This window comes from Opisthocomus hoazin, chromosome 1, assembly GCF_030867145.1.
Source record: "Opisthocomus hoazin isolate bOpiHoa1 chromosome 1, bOpiHoa1.hap1, whole genome shotgun sequence".
In the NCBI taxonomy this organism is placed as follows: domain Eukaryota; kingdom Metazoa; phylum Chordata; class Aves; order Opisthocomiformes; family Opisthocomidae; genus Opisthocomus; species Opisthocomus hoazin.
Window position 1 is genome coordinate 136,274,998 of NC_134414.1, and position 22,518 is coordinate 136,297,515.

Sequence of the window (22,518 nt, forward strand, 5' to 3'; positions counted from 1 at the left end):
GAGTCTTGTACGTAAATCAGGAAATCACATCTCCTGTTTGACAACACCCGTGCAGTGCTTATCCTACCAAGGTAAAATAAATTTATTTTCTGGCATGGTCAAACCTTTGCTGTTTCAAGGGAAGCAGCTGAACTATTTTGAGTTTAACTGATGGCCAGTCATGAGTGACATTCTTCGTGTGTTGATACCAAGCATGGTGTTGTTCAACATCACCAACACAGACAAGGGCACAGAGGGCACCCTCAGAAAGTTTGCAGATGACATCAAACTGTGGAGGGTATCAGACATGCTGGAAGGCAGGGCTGTGACTCGGAGGGACTTCAACAACCCAGAGGAACGTGCTGGCGGAAAAGATGTGATATTCAAAGCTAAATGTGAAGTCCTGAACCTCTTGAAGTCACCCCATGTGGCAATACAGGCTGAGCTCTGCCTGGCTAGCTAACAGCTCTGCAGAAAAGGACCTGGAAGCCCTGGTGGACAATGAGTTGAACGTTAGTCAGAAAGGCACCCTTGCACCAGAAGCCTACCAGATATAGGCTGTGTTAGCAGAAATGTAGTTAGCCCACCAACAGAAAAAATTCTTCCCCTCTATTCAGTATTTTTGACACCATATGTGGAGTACCGCGCCTAGTTTTAGGCTCCCAATTCATGAAAAAACACTGACATTCTGAAGTTAGTCCAGCAAGTGTCCACCAAGATGTTTAGGGGGCAGCAGCTGTAGAAGGAGCTGCTGAGAGAGTTGAGTTTGTTCAGCCTGAAGAAAAAGAAGGCTACGAGGGTTACAACTAAATTCCAAAGAAAACAAAGGAAACTCCTCTCAGAAGTACAGAGCAAAAAGACAGGAGGAAATGGCTTCAAGTTGCAAAAGGGAAACCCCTAACAGAAATAAGAAAAATATCCTTCCCCACAAGGGTGATTCAGCGTTTGAACACAGGCTGAAAGAGGCTGGGGAACTTCCATCCTTGGAAATATTCAAAGCTTGACTGGACAAGGCCCTGAGCAACCTGATGTAGCTTTGAAGTTGGTCCTGCTTTGAACAGCAAGTTGGATTAAGCCTCCAGAGATTCCTTCCCACCTAGCATTTTTTATGACTCCATACCAACAGAAACTAAATGGAGAATGATCAGGAAAGCATAAGGTCCACATGCAATAAACATCTATGTATGCTCTGATCAGAGTCTCCCTCCAGAATATCATCAATTGGTCCTTCCCAGATAAGAGATGCATCCCATGCTCTTCACTCTGCAACCACCCCCAAATGGTGGCCCCACCTGGAAGCCAACAGGAATTTTCCATGCAGAGCGCTCTTAGGATGAAGCAATGTATTCCCCTTTAGGACTCTCAAACTGTCCTGGGTTTGGCCAGAACAGGGTTAATTTTCATCGGAATCCAGGAAGGGGCACAGCCGGGGGGTGGGGGCTGACCCCACCTGGCCAAACAGAGCCCGGTATTCCGTACCATGTGACGTCACGCTGGGTTCCGGTGGGGGGGGAGCGGCGCGGCGGGAACTCACTCGCGGCTTGGGGCGGGCGCAGCGCCGGTCCGGTTTTGGGAGAGCGGCTGTTGTACGGTTCGTGGTTGTGTTTTCTCCTTATTTGTATCGTTGTTGTTCCTGTTTTCCCTCTGTTTGCTGTTCTGTTAAACTGCCCTTATCCCGACCCACCAGTTTCTGCCTCTTTCTTTCCATTCTCCTCCGCACGCCGGCGGGGGGAGGGGCGGCCGCGTGGCGCTTTTGTTGCCGGCGGCAGCCGAAACCAAAACATTTAATTGGCGCCCAACGTGGGGCTCGAACCCACGACCCTGGGATTAAGAGTCCCATGCTCTACCGACTGAGCTAGCCGGGCGTTAAAACTGTTTTCTTAGATTTTGTTAAATTTTGTTATAGGCATTTTACTGTGTTAGTTAAAGTCGCAGGCAAAAATGTTTCTGACTTTGATCAAATATCTCTGCTACGTAAATCCTTACTTCCTGTACGTGTTTGTGGCCGTGCTGTTTGTTACCTTGGGAAAAAAGATCAGGATGATGATTTTGCTGTACTGTACGATGTCGACTTATGACATGATAACATCACTGTGCATGAAATTAGGCTTGTATTTGCATGCGGCACTGCGGTCATTTCCGTACCTCGGGTCCTATGTCTTAGAATTTGTGAATAATCAAACCCAGTCTGTGGGGAAAACCGAAGGGGATACCTTCCCCCACTCTTTCGCCCCCCCTCTTTCCCTCAGGCTGGTCCTAACGGCTTTTGAGAATTTCGAGTACCCGTGGGATGCTCAGGCCAGCACTCTCTTTTTGTCTTGCCTCCTGAATGGGTTTCAGCTTTTGTTTAGGGTTAAGCAAGTCGTTAAGAACATCGTGCAGAGACCTGCCCCGGGGCCGGATAGCTGTGAGTGGCTGGGTGTGTGGGACAGCATGGGCAAGTACCTAGGGCAGTGGACACCCCCGATGTTTTTTAAACTCACCCCTGAGCAAGTACAGAATCCGGAAAAACTAGTAAAATATCTGCAAAAAGTGTGCTGCCACCCTGGGAACTCCAGAGAGACACAGATCACAGCAACGTGCTGGGGTCTGGCCCACGCCTACCGAGCCATGTTCAACACTGTTCAGTGCCTTAAAGGGGAAAGGGGGGGAAGCGAAGCGGCAGGCGCTGCAACTGGCGCTGCCCCCCCAGCCGGCCCTGCAGCCCCTCCAGCCCAGCAGGCAGTCCCAGCCCCCCTGACCGGCACCACCGCTGCTGCAGCCACAGCTGCAGGGTCTGCCTCGGTTTCCCTGGCAGGCACAGCAGCTGCTCCAGCCCCAGCTCCAGCTGCAGGCAGCGTGGCTGAGCCCAATGACCAACCTGTGCAGGTAGCAGTCGCCCCTGTAAAACTAAAGAAAGACGCAAAGAGAGCAGATCGCTCCGGGAGGGATGACGATGAGCCAGGGTCATCACGGGAGATAGAGACAGAGATCATCACCCGGTCCCTGTCCCTGGGCGAGCTGCGAGACATGCGGAAAGATTTCAGCCGCCATCAAGGAGAGCACATTGCCACCTGGCTGCTGCGGTGCTGGGATAACGGGGCCAGCAGCTTGGAGTTAGAGGGCAAGGAAGCCAAGCAGCTGGGATCCCTGGCCAGGGATGGGGGCATTGACAAGGCCATTGGGAAAAAGGAACAAGTCCTCAGCCTCTGGAGGAGACTTCTGTCAGGCGTGAGGGAGAGATACCCCTTCAGTGACGATTTTGTATGCTATCCTGGCAAGTGGACCAATATGGAAAGGGGTATTCAGTACTTGAGGGAATTAGCTGTGCGGGAGCTGGTTTACTGTGACACAGACGATGAGCAGGTACCCACAGACCCAGATGAACTCCAGTGCTCACAATCCATGTGGAGGAAGTTTGTGCGGAGCGCACCCTCCTCGCATGCCAACTCACTGGCAGTTGTAAACTGGAAAGGTAAAGACGCACCAACAGTGGATGAGGTGGCTGTCAGACTCCGCCAATATGAGGAAAGTCTCTCTTCCTCCCTTGTCTCAGCCGTGGAGAAACTGGTCAAGCGACTAGACAGGAATATGTCCTACTCCCCACCTGTACGGGCCAGTGTCTCAGCTATTAGGGGCAGGCGTTTCTCTGCTCAGGAGAGGGAATACAGAGGCTACACACCACGGGGCACCCTGTGGTTTTACCTGCGTGACCACGGAGAGGACATGAGGAAGTGGGATGGAAAACCCACCTCAAGTCTAGAGGCACGAGTCCGTGAGTTGCGAGGTAAAACAATCACCAAAGGGGATTCTCTTAGGAAAAGTGCCGCTCCAGTTTCCAGAAGCCAGCTCTCCAGACCAGGTAGACAGTTTGACCTTGATTCCGATCCTCTGGAGGGGACCTCCAAGTCATTTTTACAGCAAGTGAGCAGCAAATTCTCTGACGAGGATTAGAGGGGCCCTGCCTCCAGCCAGGTGGAGGAAAGGGACAACCGTGTTTATTGGACGGTGTGGATTCGGTGGCCTGGCACATCACATCCACAAGAGTATCAAGCTCTAGTGGACACTGGTGCACAGTGTACTTTAATGCCATCAGAGTTCAAAGGGTCAGAGCCCATTTGCATTTCTGGAGTGACAGGGGGGTCCCAAGAGCTGAGTCTACTGGAGGCTGAAGTGAGCCTCACTGGGCAGGACTGGCAGAAGCACCCCATTGTAACTGGCCCCGAGGCTCCGTGCATCCTTGGGATAGACTATCTTAGGAGAGGGTATTTCAAGGACCCAAGGGGGTATCGGTGGGCTTTTGGCATAGCTGCTGTGGAGACGGAAGAAATTAAACAGCTGTCCATTTTGCCTGGTCTCTCGGAGGATCCTTCCGTTGTGGGGTTGCTGAGGGTTGAAGAACAACAGGTGCCAATCGCGACCACAACGGTGCACCGGCGACAGTATCGTACCAACCGAGACTCCCTTCTCCCCATTCATCAGCTGATCCGCCAGCTGGAGAGTCAAGGAGTGATCACCAAAACTCGCTCACCCTTTAATAGTCCCATATGGCCAGTAAGAAAATCTACTGGAGAGTGGAGACTGACAATAGACTACCATGGCCTGAATGAAGTCACACCACCACTGAGTGCTGCCGTGCCAGACATGCTAGAACTTCAGTATCAGCTGGAGTCAAAGGCAGCCAAGTGGTACGCTACAATTGACATCGCTAATGCATTCTTCTCCATCCCTTTGGCAGCAGAGTGCAGGCCACAGTTTGCTTTCACCTGGAGGGGCATCCAGTACACCTGGAATCGACTGCCCCAGGGGTGGAAACACAGTCCCACCATTTGCCATGGACTAATCCAGACTGCACTGGAAAAGGGTGAAGCCCCAGAACATCTGCAGTACATCGACGACATCATTATATGGGGCGACACAGCGGAGGAGGTTTTCGAGAAAGGGGAGAAAATAGTTCAGATCCTTCTGAAAGCCGGTTTCGCCATTAAGCGAAGTAAAGTCAAAGGACCTGCACAAGAGATCCAGTTTTTGGGAATAAAATGGCAGGATGGGCGCCGTCAAATCCCAATGGATGTCATCAACAAAATAGCAGCTATGTCTCCACCAACCAGCAAAAAGGAAGCACAGGCCTTCCTGGGTGTTGTGGGTTTTTGGAGGATGCACATCCCAAATTACAGCCAGATTGTGAGTCCTCTGTACCACGTGACCCGGAAGAAGAATGATTTTGAATGGGGCCCTGAGCAACGACAGGCATTTGAACAAATTAAACGGGAGATAGTTCATGCCGTAGCCCTTGGTCCAGTCCGGTCAGGGCAAGATGTTAAAAACGTGCTCTACACCGCAGCCGGGGAGAATGGCCCAACCTGGAGTCTCTGGCAGAAAGCACCAGGGGAGACTCGAGGTCGACCCCTGGGGTTCTGGAGCCGGGGATACAAAGGATCTGAGGCCCGCTATACTCCCACTGAAAAAGAGATTCTGGCAGCATATGAAGGCGTTCAAGCTGCTTCAGAAGTGGTCGGCACTGAAGCACAGCTCCTCCTAGCTCCACGATTGCCGGTCCTGGGCTGGATGTTCAAAGAGAGGGTCCCCTCTACGCATCATGCCACCGATGCTACGTGGAGTAAGTGGGTCGCTCTGATCACCCAGCGTGCCCGAATGGGAAACCCCAGTCGCCCAGGAATTCTGGAGGTCATCATGGACTGGCCAGAAGGCAAAGATTTTGGAGCATCGCCAGAGGAGGAGGTGACACGTGCTGAAGAGGCCCCACTGTATAACCAGCTGCCAGAAGATAAGAAACAGTATGCCCTGTTCACGGATGGGTCCTGTCGCATTGTGGGGAAGCAGCGGAGGTGGAAGGCTGCTGTATGGAGCCCTACACGACAAGTCGCAGAAACTGCCGAGGGAGAAGGTGAGTCCAGCCAGTTTGCAGAGGTGAAAGCCATCCAGCTGGCTTTAGACATTGCCAGTCGAGAGAAGTGGCCAGTGCTCTATCTTTACACCGACTCTTGGATGGTGGCCAATGCCTTGTGGGGGTGGCTGCAGCAATGGAAGAAGAACAACTGGCAGCACAGAGGCAAACCTATCTGGGCTGCCCCATTGTGGCAAGATATTGCTGCCCGGCTAGAGCAGTTGGCTGTAAAAGTCCGTCACGTGGACGCCCACGTCCCTAAGAGTCGGGCCACTGAAGAACATCAAAACAACCACCAGGTAGATCAGGCTGCTAAGATTGAAGTGGCTCAGGTGGATCTGGACTGGCAACATAAGGGTGAACTCTTTATAGCTCGGTGGGCCCATGACACCTCGGGCCACCAAGGAAGAGACGCGACATACAGATGGGCTCGTGACCGAGGGGTGGACTTGACCATGGACACTATTGCACAGGTTATCCATGAATGTGAGACATGCGCTGCAATCAAGCAAGCCAAGCGGGTAAAGCCTCAGTGGTCTGGAGGACGATGGCTAAAATATAAATATGGGGAGGCTTGGCAGATTGACTACATCACACTGCCACAAACCCGCCAAGGCAAGCGCTATGTGCTCACAATGGTGGAGGCCACCACCGGATGGCTGGAAACCTACCCTGTGCCCCATGCCACCGCCCGGAATACCATCCTGGGCCTGGAAAAACAAGTCCTGTGGCGACATGGCACTCCCGAAAGAATCGAGTCGGACAACGGGACTCATTTTCGCAACAGCCTCATAGACACCTGGGCCAAAGAACACGGTATTGAGTGGGTGTATCACATCCCCTACCATGCACCAGCCTCTGGAAAGACCGAACGTTACAATGGGCTGCTAAAAACCACTTTGAGGGCAATGGTGGGTGGGGCTTTCAAAAATTGGGATACTTATTTAGCAAAGGCCACCTGGTTGGTTAACACCAGAGGGTCCACCAACCGGGCTGGTCCTGCCCAGTCAAAACCTCAGCGCCCAGTAGAAGGGGATAAAGTCCCTGTAGTGCACATGCGGAACATGTTAGGGAAGACGGTTTGGGTTAGTCCTGCCTCAGGCAAAGGCAAGCCCGTCCGCGGGATTGCCTTTGCTCAAGGACCCGGGTGTACCTGGTGGGTAATGCGGAAGGATGGGGAAGTCCGATGTGTACCTCATGGGGATTTAATTTTGGGCGAGAATAGTCCGTAAATAAATTGTATAAAGTTAGTTGTTAAATAACCCTGTTACTGTCTGTTATCACTGTTATAATTGTTATATGTTGTACCAGTAGTAGCATAGTAAGAATCGTCCAGATTAAAGAAGGATGGACTTTTTCAATGAAAACCTAGCAGAGCACGGTGATGATGGAACTGGACCTGGTTTTCAACAACTGGCATCCAGCGACTTCATCAAGATCAACATCTCCTGCAGACTGTGGGCACGGGCTGCACCAGATACATCAGCCGTGAGCTCCGGATGCAGCAAGTGACCGCCCATCACCACACATCACCTCCCCTGCCACGGAAGACCATAACGACAGATGGAGCCTGAAGTCATGGATTAAATGAACTCAATGGACACTTTAGAGTGATGATCCATAGACTAAAGGAATGATATCTGGAGACAGGAGAAGTGGTGGTGATCAACTGGACAATGGGGGACCTGGGCATGACGTAGATGGTATGGAATAAGGGGTGGATAATGTCCTGGGTTTGGCCAGAACAGGGTTAATTTTCATCGGAATCCAGGAAGGGGCACAGCCGGGGGGTGGGGGCTGACCCCACCTGGCCAAACAGAGCCCGGTATTCCGTACCATGTGACGTCACGCTGGGTTCCGGTGGGGGGGGAGCGGCGCGGCGGGAAGGCACTCGCGGCTTGGGGCGGGCGCAGCGCCGGTCCGGTTTCGGGAGAGCGGCTGTTGTACGGTTCGTGGTTGTGTTTTCTCCTTATTTGTATCGTTGTTGTTCCTGTTCCCTCTGTTTGCTGTTCTGTTAAACTGCCCTTATCCCGACCCACCAGTTTCTGCCTCTTTCTTTCCATTCTCCTCCGCACGCCGGCGGGGGGAGGGGCGGCCGCGTGGCGCTTTTGTTGCCGGCGGCAGCCGAAACCAAAACACAAACACAAAGAGCAGAAATGGCGTGCACCTCTTTTTCAAGCCAGAATACAATCTGATATACTAACCTAAAAATGTGGTGGCAAGAGAGACACAGTGATAGCCTGCAACTATCATTTCCAAATAAGCTGTCAGATTTACAAAGAAGATATTTGAATTCAGCATAGGGATGGATCAAAAAATAAATCTAGAACTCCAAGATGATGCCAGTACAGGCTGACAGGAGGCACAGAAGTCACTACGTATCAGTTGAGTACATAGAGTTGTCAGACTCAGCATAAAGACCTGGTATGAGCCTGTCCCAACAACAAATGTAGTCTGGAGGGCAGCTTTATGCTGCTCTCAGGAAAGGCAGTGAAAACGCACTCAGGTAGGAACAGGAAAGGCCATAGATACTAGGCAAGTAGAAAAACACAATAAATCAAACGCTCAGTCTGAAGAAGAGATATGCAAATACCAACTACAGCGTTTCCCAGTACACAGAGTCCAGTGTCTGAGCCCAAGAAAATTCAGCATATTATTTCCTTCAAATCTATTAGCCTTTGCTTAAGTTGTACTTGTTTCTACTACTGTATTTACAACACATCCCATGGTGAGAAACTTGCATACGTTCTACAGAACCCTAGATCGACGTAATCTTGAAGCATGTTAAGCTCTATTAGGAAATTCTGTACATACCTCTTTTGTATAGGATTCCTGCTCCTACAAGTAGTAGAATAAAGAGAACAAAAGCTGCAGTAAGACCATGTCTGCTTCTTTTGTGATAGATGCCTCCTTTAAAAAATAAAATAAATAATGATCAGTTAGTTAAAAAGCAACTGTGTGACACACTATTTCAGTGGAAATACAACCCTCTGTATGTTTTACAGCTATTAGTTTCTTAAAAAATAACCTCAAGATATTAATGCACCACAGTGAGTTATTAGCAAAAGTTACACAGTAAGTACCTTAGTTCAGTGGAGGCACATCATCTTTTGAAAAGCCATAGCTATCCCATTTTCTGTCCTACGAAAGGCCAAGCCAGATCTCACTCAAATGAAATGTCAACAAATATCTTGCACTGGGTTTGCATGGCAAGGTTTTGGTAGTGGGGAGGCTGCAGGGGTGGCTTCTGTAAGAAGTTGCCAGAAGCTGTCCCCGTGTCAGACAGAGGCAGTGCCAGCTGGCCAACAGCAGCTGGGAGAGGGGAGTGAGAATATGTAAGAGACACAGTTCTGCAGACACCAAGGTCAGTAAAGAAGGAGGGGGAGGAGGCACTCCAGGTGCCGGATCAGAGATTCCCCTGCAGCTCGTGGAGAAGACCGTGGTGAGGTAAGCTGTCCCCTTGCAGCTCATGGATGTCAATGGTGGAGCAGATGTCCACATGCAGCCCCTGGAGGACTCCACACTGGAGGAGGTGGATGCACCCAAATGAGGCTGTGACCCTGTGGGAAGCCCGTGCTGGAGCAGGCTCCTGCCAGGACCTGTGGAGCCATGGAGAGACGAGCCCATGCCGGAGCAGGTTTGCTGGCAGGACTTGTGACCATGCAGGGGACCCACACTGGAGCAGTCTGTTCCTGAAGAACTGCACCCAGCGGGAAGGACCCACAGTGTAGCAGTCCATGAAGAACTGCAGCTCACGGGAAGCACCCATGCTGGCGAAATTTGTGGAGAACTGTCTCCTGTGTGAAGGCCGCCATGTTTGGGCTGGGGCAGAGTGTGAGGAGTCCCCTCCCGAGCACGAAGGAGCAGCAGAGACAATGTGTAATGAACTCATGGCAACCTCAATATGCCGTCCCCCTGCGCCGCTTCAGGGGGACGAGGTAGAGAATTTGGGAGTGAAGTTGAGTCCAGGAAGAAGGGGGGGTGTGTGGTGTGGTGTGGTTTAGATTTGTTCTTGTTTCTCATTATCCTACTCTGATTTTGACTGGCAATGAATTAAATTAATTTTCCCCAAGTCGAGTCTGTTTTACCTGTGATGGTAATTGCTGAGTGATCTCCCTGTCCTTATCTCGACCCATGAGGCTTTTATCATATTTTCTCCCCACTTGCTTGTTGAGGAGGGGGAGTGATAAGAGTGGCTTGATGAGCAACTGGCAGCCAGTCAAGGTCAACCCACCATGTGTCTCATTTCTAACAGATCTCTAACACATAGTTCCAGTGAAGGAGGAAGAATCCTATACTGGTAAACCATGAAAATGCCTTTTGCACAGAAGTGGGATATTTTGTCAGTTAGGGACTGACTGACACACCCTACAAACCAGATGGTCTAAAACACGTTCTCACTCTATGTGTAAAACAAAAAAAGCAGCAAGCCTCAAGCTGACCTGAAGCTCAGCTGAGGCTGTCCCAAAGCAATAAGCAACAGTAGGAAAATTCTCTTTTCTCCTCTTTACAGCTGTCTGTGAAGGAGGAAAAGAAGTATGCTCATTGACTCGTGCACACGCTAGATGCGAAATTATTTTATCTAATGCATGCTAGATGACTCATTCGAAGTGACTGAACAGTTTCATTCCAGTTCATGGAAAGCAGTACAAAGAACACAATAGTAATTAGCATTAAATACACAAGGTCACAAGGTTCCAAAGATATCTTCTAAATGTACCTCTCTATTATTATGCATTTCAAGTCACAGCTGAAGGTTTTATTGTGTTTAGATCCCTGAAAATAGTATCTTTCGGTGGGGACCAAATTGTCAGCCTCATAGCTTTCACCAACCTTAAACACACTTGCAGCAGACAAATCACTTCTGATGCTTTTTACTCTTCAAGTTCAACTTCCTGAGAAGTCAGTAGAAATCTTATAAAGTCCATGCTGCTTCTCAACCTAGGCTGTCAGACTTGCACATACAACCTGACCTATTCATTACCTTTTTTATCTGGAAAGCACTGAGTCAAGGATATTTCAGAGCTCCTCTCTGTCTGAGAGAATTTAATGAAACATGTAGCTTTCTCAGAACCACCAACATCCTTCATAGGGATGAAAAATTCCTGCGTGTGACGAGTGGTTGGTGTGCTACTGAACTTCCAAGTGTAATCCAGAGGCTTCTGGAAGTCTGCTGTACATTTTAACACAAGGTCAGTATCGCTGATGTTGCAAGTTATTTCAGGTTCTGAAGGAGGAGCTAAAAGGAGAGAAAACATTCTGTATTATTTTGCTTATACAGTGCCTTGAATTTTAGCACAGGACAAGGGCTGGAGCAACAAAACCAGCAGGAAAGTGCACAGAGAAAAAGTGTATGTGTAAGGTGTGCATGTGTGTGCACATGCATGTGCATGACAAAGAAATTTATTTCTAAAAGTGGCTCTGTTCATGGTTCTTCAGTGCCTAGTTTGAGACCCCTCATGGTTCATTGTCAATAGGACTAATATACACACTGGTCACCATCCCTGGAGGTGTTTAAAAAACGTGTAGATGTGGCACTTCGGGATATGGTTTAGCAGGCATGGTGGTGCTGGGCAGATGGTTGGACTTCATGATCTTAGAGGTATTTTCCAACCTATGATTCTATGGTTTCCCGAAGACTGCTAGTGAAGCTGCATAGATCTGCACAGGATGATGCTACAGATACTCAAGCACATAGAATATGCTTGCAGGAGCATCTCTAGTAGACATTTACTGCCTGGGATAACTTGGTCAGCTTGCTCAGAGTTTGGTTATCTACCTGAAAGTACAGTGTGCCATCTATACACATTCTGGAAGTCATTCCAAGGTTAGTAATGATGGGCACACAAATTAGATGCCACCTTTGAAAATTTGCTTAAAGTGCCTAACTGACTTACCAACAGACCAAAAGAACAGCCCCCTTCTGTGTCCATCTGCTTCCCTGACAAATAAACAACCCCTTTTCTAGCCTTCTTTGAGTGAATAAAGCGGTGCAAATTCTTTACACAGTTCTTCCACTACTTACGTAACACAGCGAGTACGAAGGTTAAGGCGTAACTTTTTTCCTCAGAATCCAAGTAGTCTAACACATATGTGCCGGTATCATTGTCCTCCAAGTTAAATATAGTCAAGCACCCGTTCTCCTTGTTAAGCAAACCTCTGTTGCGAAGAGAAGTAAAATACGTCGGTTTGTTTTGTCCTTCCCATTCAGCCACTATATCCTTGTTTTTCGTCCAAATAATTTCCACTATTTTTTTGTCTGGTTGCACTGGAAAAGTAAAATTTTCTCCCACGATGCCAAACACGTGCTCACAGTGGATGTGTGCTACAGGAGGGGCAAAAAAAGTTACTTTAACAATTGGTTTATAAACTTTTGTTTGACTAATGCTGTATGCACTATCAGATACATTCAAATTTAGGTTAGAAGCATTTCATAATGCTACAAAGCAAAGGATGTGTCAGTAGAGAATTACCCAAACCCAGCCTGCCTGCACAGTCGTGACAGGCACCACAGAGGAATCCAGTTTCCACTTTCTGATCCCAGGTAGAATCGTTGTTCTGACCTTCTTTCCTATCCCAAGGCCCAACATCCTCAGTGCTTCTCTCTGTTCACTCGAATTAGGCCTCCTGCCTGTGGTCTGGTGAAAAAGATGGAATTAATAATTGTTGTCACCAGCAATATCTGTCTGAGCATCTTGTTGCAGAATGCCCAGACCGGAGCTCCCGCTGAGCAAATAAACTACAATTTTTGCAGTATGAATGTTCACAGAGTTAGTAAAAAGTACAGTTGTGACACAAAATGGCTTCTCAGTACAAAACGCCTGCTCTGAAATCACAGGGATACTAGGGATTTCCTTTGGAAACGTCACTTAAGCAAGTTTATTTCATTGCCAATACATGTGAAATAACATCCCAACTTCTGAGCTCTGGCAGAGCTGCAAGAAATGGGAGTCCAGAAATCCTTAATGCTATCAGTTTTGAATTGATCACATTCTGCTAAAAAGGGTCCAGACATTCAATACAAATAAACAAACAACTACAACAAAGAAGAGGGATAGGAGATTTCCCCTAGTTTTTTAATAAAAACAGCTACATGTGCAAAAAAAATTTACTGATCTAATAGATGAGACCAAACCCTGCTGTGGGAGGGGATACTGTAAACCATTAGCATCCTGTGTCCCCACTTCAGTCTTCAGCAATCACCTCCTACTTCCAAATAGCTCCAAATGGCTCCAAAAAAAAAACCAAAAATCACAAAACTACTGCCATGGTCGACAAGTATGTAGACATAGACAAAAACATGTCAACACTGAGCTCAAGTTACACTTGCACCAAGGACCTCATTCCACTCCATGGTAGTGGATAAATTTTTACTACTAAGTTGAAGGAAAGGCATGATCAAGATGTAAGTGAGGTCTCATATTAAAGCAAGATGCCCAATACGCACCGTGGAAAACTTCCCTTTAAACAGTAACTATACATGGTGAAAGAGAAATATTTCAGAATCCCATTCCTCAAGCCATGTCCTCCCAAGTCACAGCTATTATCTGTGGTTTGTTTTGGTTTAGATTTTTTTTTTGATGCTGAAATGGCATCAAGTCATGAACTCTCCACAATCCCTATATCATTCTGTGCTTCCTTTGCTTCTCACATCATCATCATATGAAAACTTACTACTGTTCATAAATCAATGTGGATAATACAGCTTTATCGCATCAAAAAACCCAAGTCACTCCCTTCCACTGTGTGTGAGTCCAGAAAACAAACCATAGCCCATCTTGCTCCACACCCTATCTCCTTTCCGTATGAAAGCAGCCGAGAGGTCAGCCAGGCCAATCATTAAGAAGATTAGGTTCCCCACTGGCAAAGAACAATGCTCGCCAGCATACTAAGTGTCCTGCTCTTCTGCCGGGTGCCACACCACAGAAACAAACACTTTCTCAGCAGACTGAAGGTAAACAATGGGAAACACGCTTCTGTGTGCTTGGGTAGAGAACTGCACACTCAGAAGGTCTTCTCCATGCCTTACTTCTCATGGACTATCCAATTTGTTTGCAATTTCCCCATGAAAGTACTCTTCTCATGCCATTACAATTTCTACTTCTTGTTGTCTGCAGTTACACAGTGGCATTTTCCAGGCTCAGGAACTGGAAAAACAAACAGAGCAAAGAGGGCTGAGCTATCACTCCCACATTTTTTCAACACAACTCACAGGCCTTTGTTTTCTATCCTGTTCAGACAGATTTAAACATCTCACTTGCTCCCGCTGCTCCAGTATGAGCATCTCTTTCACCCATCTCAATTAACAATTTCCACAAAAGAACCCACGAGCTCCAACATTTGTTTTTGGAGACCACAAGAAGGCAGGATGATGGAAAAGATGAAACTCTGTTTTCATTTGATGAAGCTTGGAGTCTTGTCAGAGACTTTTGTTTCATAAAGACAATTTCTAGAAGAGTGTTTTCCCCAAGAAAGGCATGGGGGAGTGCTGTCCTCTGTGGCATGCTCTCTTCTTGCTGGCCGGTGAAACAAAGGTTTGGCAGCAAAGAGATGAAGAGTTCCTACCCAAGGACACTCAGGGCTCCCAGGAGCAAGACAGGGAAAAGGTTATCCTTTCAGGATAATCATCTCCTGCTGTCTGAAACCAGGGACGGGACACTTTTACTTCCCTGCTTCACTGCTCTAGTGAAAATGTGAAGAAACCTCCCACTCAACACTGTCAGCTTCCTTTTTTCAAGGAAATTATACATCACACAGAAATGTTGCATAAGGTCTCCACCACGTATCTCTGAGCTTCTAAAGAAAGCATGTGTCATCATATGTTTTCTAAATTTCCAAGGAGCCCTTCCCCTTCTTTTCTACTTCATTTTGTACAGAGACAGATTTCCCAGTTAACTCCTCTGCTGTGAGCAAAGAGGAAGAAGTAACAGCCATACACTTGTATGCTCTTTTTGGAAGGCTAGAAATAAGAATGATGTTTCTCTGCTTTCTCTCTCTCTCTCTCTCTCTCCTTATTGTAGCGTATTATTCCAAGATAAAGTTCACACAGCAAGGTAGTGTTGCACCAAGGCCTCCAGTAGTCTCTACAGAAACCGTCAGACTACTTGCTCTTGTATCTCCCTCAACGCACTCCAAATTCCTTCTAATGCCATGTCTTTGTGTCCTATCCTTCCAAAAAAAACACATAATGAAAGTGTTACTGATAAAGGGAAGCTAACATTGTGCGAGCAAAGCCTCTTCTGCAAAGCCACCACCTCATCTCATCTACATCATCTTCTGTTCCCACTTCACCAGCAGCCAGACACCTTTGCCCACACAGCCTTCTCATCCTACCCAGGACTCAGAGCCACAGTCAAGCATTCTTCCTACCACGCATCAGCTGAACCATGACAACAGCATGGGTGTAAGGATTTGGCCTGCAGCAAACAGCAAGCCATGAATCTTGGCCTGGTTTGCAGTACACAAAAACATTTCAGGTTTCCTCATGTTTGACAGTGACTCGGCTAATGTACGTAACCTGGAACTCCATGCTAACCGAACCGTGTCTCTGAATGCAGAGCTTGGACTGCAGTCTATGCAAGACAAGGCACAGTCTTTCAGTGACAGAGTAACAGGTCACCCATACACCCTAGTGTGCTATACTTGAGTTTTAATATTCACCTGAATAATTCTGACTCTTTAAGCATTTAAGCAGGTTAAAGTTATCCACATGTTCTGTTCAGACTAAGTGGAATTTAATATTCCATTTATCAGCAATAAATGCTTCATTATTACATTTGTCTACATTTTCTTCACTACTCTTCTCAGATTTGTCGTAAGGCTTCAGTATTCCAGAGAACTTCTGTAAGCTAATTCGCTTTTTATTTTTAAGGCTATCGTTATCATTTTTTTGGTCTCAACTAGCTATTTGAAATGCATATACGTATATGTTCGGTCTATTCAAGCTGCAGTTAGACTCCGATATTACCATTCAGACACTAACATTCCCACTGCTGAAGCTGGGTGGAAAAATCTGTACAGAGTAGCTTACAGTAAGGAACTATCTGCCTCAGGAGTTGGGTTTTTTAAGTAGTGGATTTTTGTTCTATTTTTTTGTAACTTCCCAACTACCCCTTTTTTAGGCCTAATTTTTTTTTTACATTGTGAATTCCCCCAGCAACTGTAAGCAGCAGAGAGTTACGTCCCCTCCTAACCCTCAGAACTACCAGTTGCAGAGAACCCTGAAAACCCCTAATAGAAGGACTATCAGAATATTCACCCACAGCCCTCCCAATTCCCCCACAGGCTACTAACACAACCCACCTCCCTAACTCCAGTAAGAAAGCACTCAGACCTGTGGGATACAAGCATAGGCAAAAGCTACAGCCAGGGAAGAGAGAACACAGAAGACAGTAAGCTGCAGCAGTGTCCCAGGTTGTTGCAAAAGAAAAATCAAATTCATGTAGACATGACTGCAAACCTTACATGTAACATCAAAATCAGAGTTTTTCACTTGCATAGTGAAGCAAGTTTGGCAGAAAAGGACCTGGGGGTGCTGGTCTACAGCTGGCTGAACATGAGCCAGCAGTGTGCCCAGGTGGCCAAGAAGGCCAACGGCATCCTGACTTGTATCAGGAACAGGGTGGCCAGCAGGAACAGGGAAGTGACTGTGCCCCTATACACAGCACTGGTGAGGCTGCACCTCAAACACTGTGTTCAGTTTTGGGCCCCTCAGTACAACAAGGACATTGAGGTGCTGGAGTGTGTCCAGAGAAGGGCTGTGAAGCTGGTGAAGTGTCTAGAGAACAAGTCTTATGAGGAGTGGCTGAAGGAACTGGGGTTGTTTAGTCTGGAGAAAGGAGGCTGAGGGGGGACCTTATTGCTCTCTACAACTACCTGACAGGAGGTTGTAGTGAGGCAGGTGTTGGTCTCTTCTCCAAAGTGTGGAATTATTAGTAAAATTAAGGTTTTACTTCTGAAAATTAATGTTTATATGAAAAATGTAGCATTTTTCACCCATTGAGGAAAAGCATAAAATCAAAAGGAGCTCTGAGGATAGGGCACAGCTGCATCAGGCATGCGAGGAATCCACTAACACAGCAACTCCCTGCAACACACCATAGAGGATGGAGCAGAGTGGAGACTCCATGGCCATGCTCCGTGATGATAAAGTGGGAAGAAATGGTCCTCTGGAACTGATAAGCAGCTCATCTGGACTCTTGAGCCAAGAGGTTTTCGAAACCTTGCCAAAGTGCTATCCTTTCGTGAACTTTGTTCATTTTAATATCATTTTAATACCAAAACACACCTCCATCCCAAAGGCTACCCGCCTCCGAGGTGCGACCACTCCTCTTCGAGTCTGCACCCTCGATTTTTTGTAAACTATACCTTTAAACATGAAGCGAGAGAATTTTACACCAATCGTGATAAAAGGTATGTATGACTACAGTCACGCAAACTCCACCTTAAATGTAGAAAGAATATAAAAATAGCCAGAGAAATATGGGATTTTTGGAGAAGAAGATAACACCGTGAGCAAGTCAAGGGAAACTCCACCTCAGACTGCCTCTGACAACCGGGATTGGCCGACGGGCTGAGCCTTGCTTCTCCCCGCCTTGGGACGCCTTGGGTGAGACTTAAACTAAGCGCTTTTCTTGGGAATCTTAGAAATCTCTCTAGAGAGTTACTCCCTAATGTTTATAGCCAGGCTGTATTATTTATAACCTTTTCACGCGTTTTGTATTTGCACGTGCTTTCTTGCAGACAGTCACTATCACCAGCAATTCAAAACACCTATATACCTGTTGCACAAATAAAACTGCACTGTTTAAGTAGCCAGTTGTCACAGTTTCTCACTGAATGTGACCAAACGCGGCTGTGCCAGTTCATGAGCATGACTGGACTGAAGGTGCAGACTGCTGTTAGTGTATCCAGAATCGTGGTAGTTTAATATACACATTAAACGCGACTGGACTGGTAGTGGCAAATTGGACATCACTCAGAATTTAAACCTAGCCGCACCTAGCCTCTCACTTCGGTGAAGAGAGTTAGAACGCAAGGGGGTTTATTTTCTGCCAAATTAACGCATCACCAAGTAACTAGCAACAGCACGAGAGGAAATGGCCTCAAGCTGCGTCAGGGGAGGTTTAGATTGGATATTAGGAAAAATTTCTTCACTGAAAGAGTGGTCAAGCGTTGGAACAGGCTGCCCAGGGAGGTGGTGGAGTCACCGTCCCTGGAGGTGTTCAAAAAAACATGTAGACGTGGCACTTCAGAACATGGTTTGGTAGGCCTGGTGGTGTTGAGTTGATGGTTGGACTTGATGATCTTCGAGGTTTTCCAACCTTAATGATTCTATGATAAGCTCAGAGGTACGCATTGCTACTTCTGGACAATACATGGTTAGCTGCATCTACAGAGCTCTACACATCAGTAAAGGCAGGACCTAGGGGTGGAACCCACCAACAAGCCTGGGTGCCTCCCCACCACAAAACCCATACCTTTGGTTATATCCTCAGCACAGGCCTAGCAACAGGCAGCATCCCCGTGCAAAGGCTACCCAGCCATTTTAAAACTAAGCTGCTGACCAGAAGTGTGGGGATGACCCATCCATTCCTCACTCTCCTTTGTTTTTGTCTACCTATTCCCACAATGAAATAGTCACGTGGAAACTTGAATACTATAAAGTTAACTTGACACATTCTCACTCCAAAAACAACCCCACAGAAGGATTGTCATTCCCAGATATGACTCACTGTGGGAACACTAGTGCTTGTGCATGGGATCAAGCGGAAACCAGATAACTGGGAAAGAACTTGAGTAAGTCCGTCCCTTTGGCCAGCAGCATGTGCCTGGCTCGGAGCACAGTGACTGCACCCACACCCTGGAGCAGACTTCTTAAAATAGCTTCCAGGAAATGATAAGGGTGGAGCTGAGTCTTAAATCCAACCCCTGTGTTTACACACTTCGCTGAGGGTGCTCACCTCTCTCCACTCTGGGTTCACAGCCCTAAACCTTCCTCAGACAGAGGTAAAGCCTTCCCAAATGATGTCAGACGGAGAAACTGCTTCCATTTCCTCTTGTAACTCACTAGTCAAACCACATGTTCATGACATTTTCCTACATTAAAGGGACCAAATGCACCGTCAGCTGAAGAAGAGCCTAAAAACTTCTCACCAGTGTCTTCACCACTACTGATCAGATCAGACCCTGGCTGTTGGGCCTAGCTACTTAATTCCCTGGTGCACACTGGCACACAGCCTGAAGAAGAGGAAGAAAGAGCACGCTCCACCGCACAGCTCAGGGAAGCCTATCGTAGGGTTATCAAAGCCTCAGTATGTGACTTATAGAAGGACTTGGTACAGAGCTTAGGTACAAGCAAGATACAGAAAAGCTTGGCTATGCTGAGTACTGTCAGGGAAAGAGGTTGAGGAATGGGGAAAACAGCAGACCAAAACATCAGCTCCACAGGAACAAAGGTGCCACCAGAGTCAGACACCAGCTGACTTTGACACCAGAATTGAGGGGAAGGTGTGAATCCCCAACAACTTTTGTAAGTTTAGTTCCAAAGATTTTGGTTTTTACAATAGCCAGAATTTTCAGTTCCTCTGCCCTGCTCCCACTTACATCTCTCTTCCATTTGCTGAACCTCACAGTTCTCTCTGCCTCCCTCCACCCTGCTTCGTGCCCAAGCCTCTTCCACTCCCCTTGTCCGATTACTTGCCCAGTCCAGTTCCTCCTACAACTTGCCATGGTCACTGCTACCACGTACATGTGTGCTAGTTCTGCTTAGGATGGAGTTAATTTTCTTCATGGTGCCATGTTTTAGATCTATGACCTAAACAATGTTGATAACACACCAATGTTTTAGCTGTTGCTGAACAGTGCTTGCACAACATCAAGACCTTGTCTCCTTGTCACTCTGCCCAATCCTAGAAGTAGGCTGGTGGTGGGCAAGATGTTGGGAGGGGACACAGCCATGACAGTTGACCTTAACTGATCAAAGAGATATTCCCTACCGTATGTCATGCTCCACAATAAAAAAGAGGTGAAGGAGTGTTCTTCCAAAGCAGCCATTGCTCAAAGAAGTCTGTCAGTGGGAAGGGGTGACTGATTGCTTTTGCATCACTTGGTTTCCCCTTTCACTTATCAAACTGTCTTTATCTCGACCCATGAGTTTTCCATGCTTTTACCCTCTCGATTGTCTACTTCATCCTGCTGAGAGGGAGCAGGCAAGTGACTGGGTTGGGCTTCACAACTTGTTTGCAGATCCCTACTCACCTCTGACACTCCTGTGAGCCAGGAGGATCTGGTTCACAACAATGCACCTGAAATCCTGGTGTCTTTGCCTATGAATTAAGGACAGAATCTGTCCAATCCAAAATTTTGCAGCTCAGGCCTGTTTCTTCAAAGCTCCTAAATGGAAGATCTGAGACCAGTGTGGTGCAAATCTCAACATGGATACTGACTGTGCAGCTCTGGCAAATTTTCTTAAGCTTTAAAGCTTTTGATATAAAAGCAACTGAGGAGATGCCTTGAAATTAACTTTGTATTTGAAGTATCCACTGGGCTATGTTTCCAAGTTGGAAAAGATACTCCTCTCTCTGAATGTAAATGTGTGGGCTCTTATTTTTGTGACATCATCTTGATTTGGGCGTCTTCTTTTTGCCAGAACATTGCCTTCTATTAGATCTAGGTAAGTCTATTCATTTTGTAATAAACAATCATCAACAAAAATATTCCACCTCTAGCAAGCCTGCCTGTTCATACACCAGAATAAAGGTATATGTACAGTGTCACCATGGCCACACCAAGCAGCAAGAGAAAAAGCTTCACAAAGTTACTGGTATTTTAGCTAGCATAACATCTCTACCTTTTAAGTACTGTGGTATAACAGCTAACACGTTGGTCAGCCTGCACTCGCACCTCTTATACTTGGTCATGTCATGCTGCACTAACAGCAAGGGGAAATCTCTGATGTAATCACCTAGATACACACCACATTACTAGCAAACTTCACCTACTCACAGCTCTCATCATCAGCCTGGATGAAGTAGAGAGTTTTCACTTCTGCTCAGCAAACCACATGCAGTTTGTCATGCTGCTTCTTACTACCCATCTACCATAAACCTGAATTCACCTCCATCATTCCTATTGCCTGGATAGGAATACAGCCTTACAACCCAAGGGTTTTAGCTTTGTCTAGTCCTTCTACCTTCCAAGCATCAGTCCCCAGAAACTACCTCTGAGCAGCATTATGACTTTATTAATAATTATTCAGTCACAATCCTTCTGCTCACTGATTTAACCCATCTTATTATAAAAGACTGTGGAAGTGCAAGACATTCTCTAGGAGGCAAAGAAAGACTGATCCCTGGCTGATAAGAGTCTTTCTTATGCGCTGTTCTAGAGGAAGGAAACTTCATCTATTCTGAGGAAGTCAAAGTCCACTAACAGAGCAGTGCTACATGGAATTCAGCACGCAGAGGAGGGGTTAGTGCAGGATCACGGCTTCCAAATTTTCTTGTGCTGTGAGCAGGACTATATGGGACACTGGTGGGAAGACAACACGTAAAACCATACTTGTATGTTCTGTAGTTATAACATGACACCCTCTGCATGTACAAACTTAGGATAACCAAATCACTTAACTCCACCTTCAGAAGGGTCTATATAGTAGACTATTACCGCCTGTACTTTGAGGCAACCCAGATTCAGCTAGTTCTCCTGCCAAGAGCGTAACTGTTGAGGCTCTTCTTCAGGTCACACACAGGAGCAGGCTGCAATGTGAGAACTACTGTTCCAAAAATCTTGTGCTCCCTGCCCTTGCACAACTGACTAGCTCAGGGCAATTAAGAAAACATGTAAGCCCACTCATGGGCGGGTGGGAGTGTACTGCCATCCCACACTTCCTCTCCTCCACCTGCTTTTGCCTTCCTTTCTGTAGTCTCAGGGTCCTGCTCCATTGGCATACTCCCTGGACTGAGCCAACACCATTTATTAATGTTATAGGGTTTATTTTGCAAATTACATTGTCATTAATGCAGTGAGCTAAATCCAGTGAATGCCCAGGCCAACACATGGCAGAGGTAGGTAAGGGAGGGAGGGGGAGCAGTGGGAATCCCTATTTCAGCAGTGGTGAACTATTAGAGAGGATCACTGTGTCCTGTAGGATACAGATTATTTTTGATCTCTGGGCTTTGATTAGGGACAGAGCTGACTTGCATTTAAGTGTACCCTGAACTGCCAGAAAAAAACCAGCAGTTCAAATCCTCCCAACACCCAGATAGCACTTCTATGTTGTACCAGCACAGACTTTTTGTAGCTATAGGATCAACAGGACTGAGAAAATAATCTGTCTCAATAACTTTTTTCCTTCAACTGGGTTAATTTTCAGCTATATCATCTTTTCAGTTCTCTTCGTAAAGAACAGCACAGACAGATGACAGAGAAAAACTGTTCTTGTCCTGTGGCAACACCAGTTTAAATGTACTCCAAACTACAGCCTATGTCTCTTACAAACCCTGCACCACCCGGCTAGCCTACAGCCACACCACCCTGAATACAGCCAATATTGTCTCAAAAAGGCTGTACATCAATAGGACCATCATTAAAAAAAAAAAAAAAAAGATAAATCCACTTACATGATCACTTTTTTTTCGACAAACACCCTT

General features: G+C 46.9%; 1 protein-coding gene and 1 non-coding gene across 3 annotated transcripts in view; both read right to left on the reverse strand.

Annotated features, from left to right (window-relative positions):
- Positions 1-22,518, reverse strand: part of CD58 (CD58 molecule) — a 42,914-nt gene that overhangs the window by 17,822 nt on the left and 2,574 nt on the right. For both annotated transcript variants that reach the window (XM_075437217.1, XM_075437225.1), the window contains exons 2-4: positions 11,892-12,191; positions 10,851-11,105; positions 8,681-8,776 (exon numbers count right to left, since the gene is read on the reverse strand). In XM_075437217.1, coding sequence (XP_075293332.1) covers positions 8,681-8,776; positions 10,851-11,105; positions 11,892-12,191 — 651 coding nt within the window. The remainder of the gene's footprint in view (positions 1-8,680; positions 8,777-10,850; positions 11,106-11,891; positions 12,192-22,518) is intronic.
- On the reverse strand, positions 1,772-1,844 carry TRNAK-CUU (transfer RNA lysine (anticodon CUU)). Its single transcript has one exon. It is a non-coding gene; the product is annotated as a tRNA-Lys (tRNA).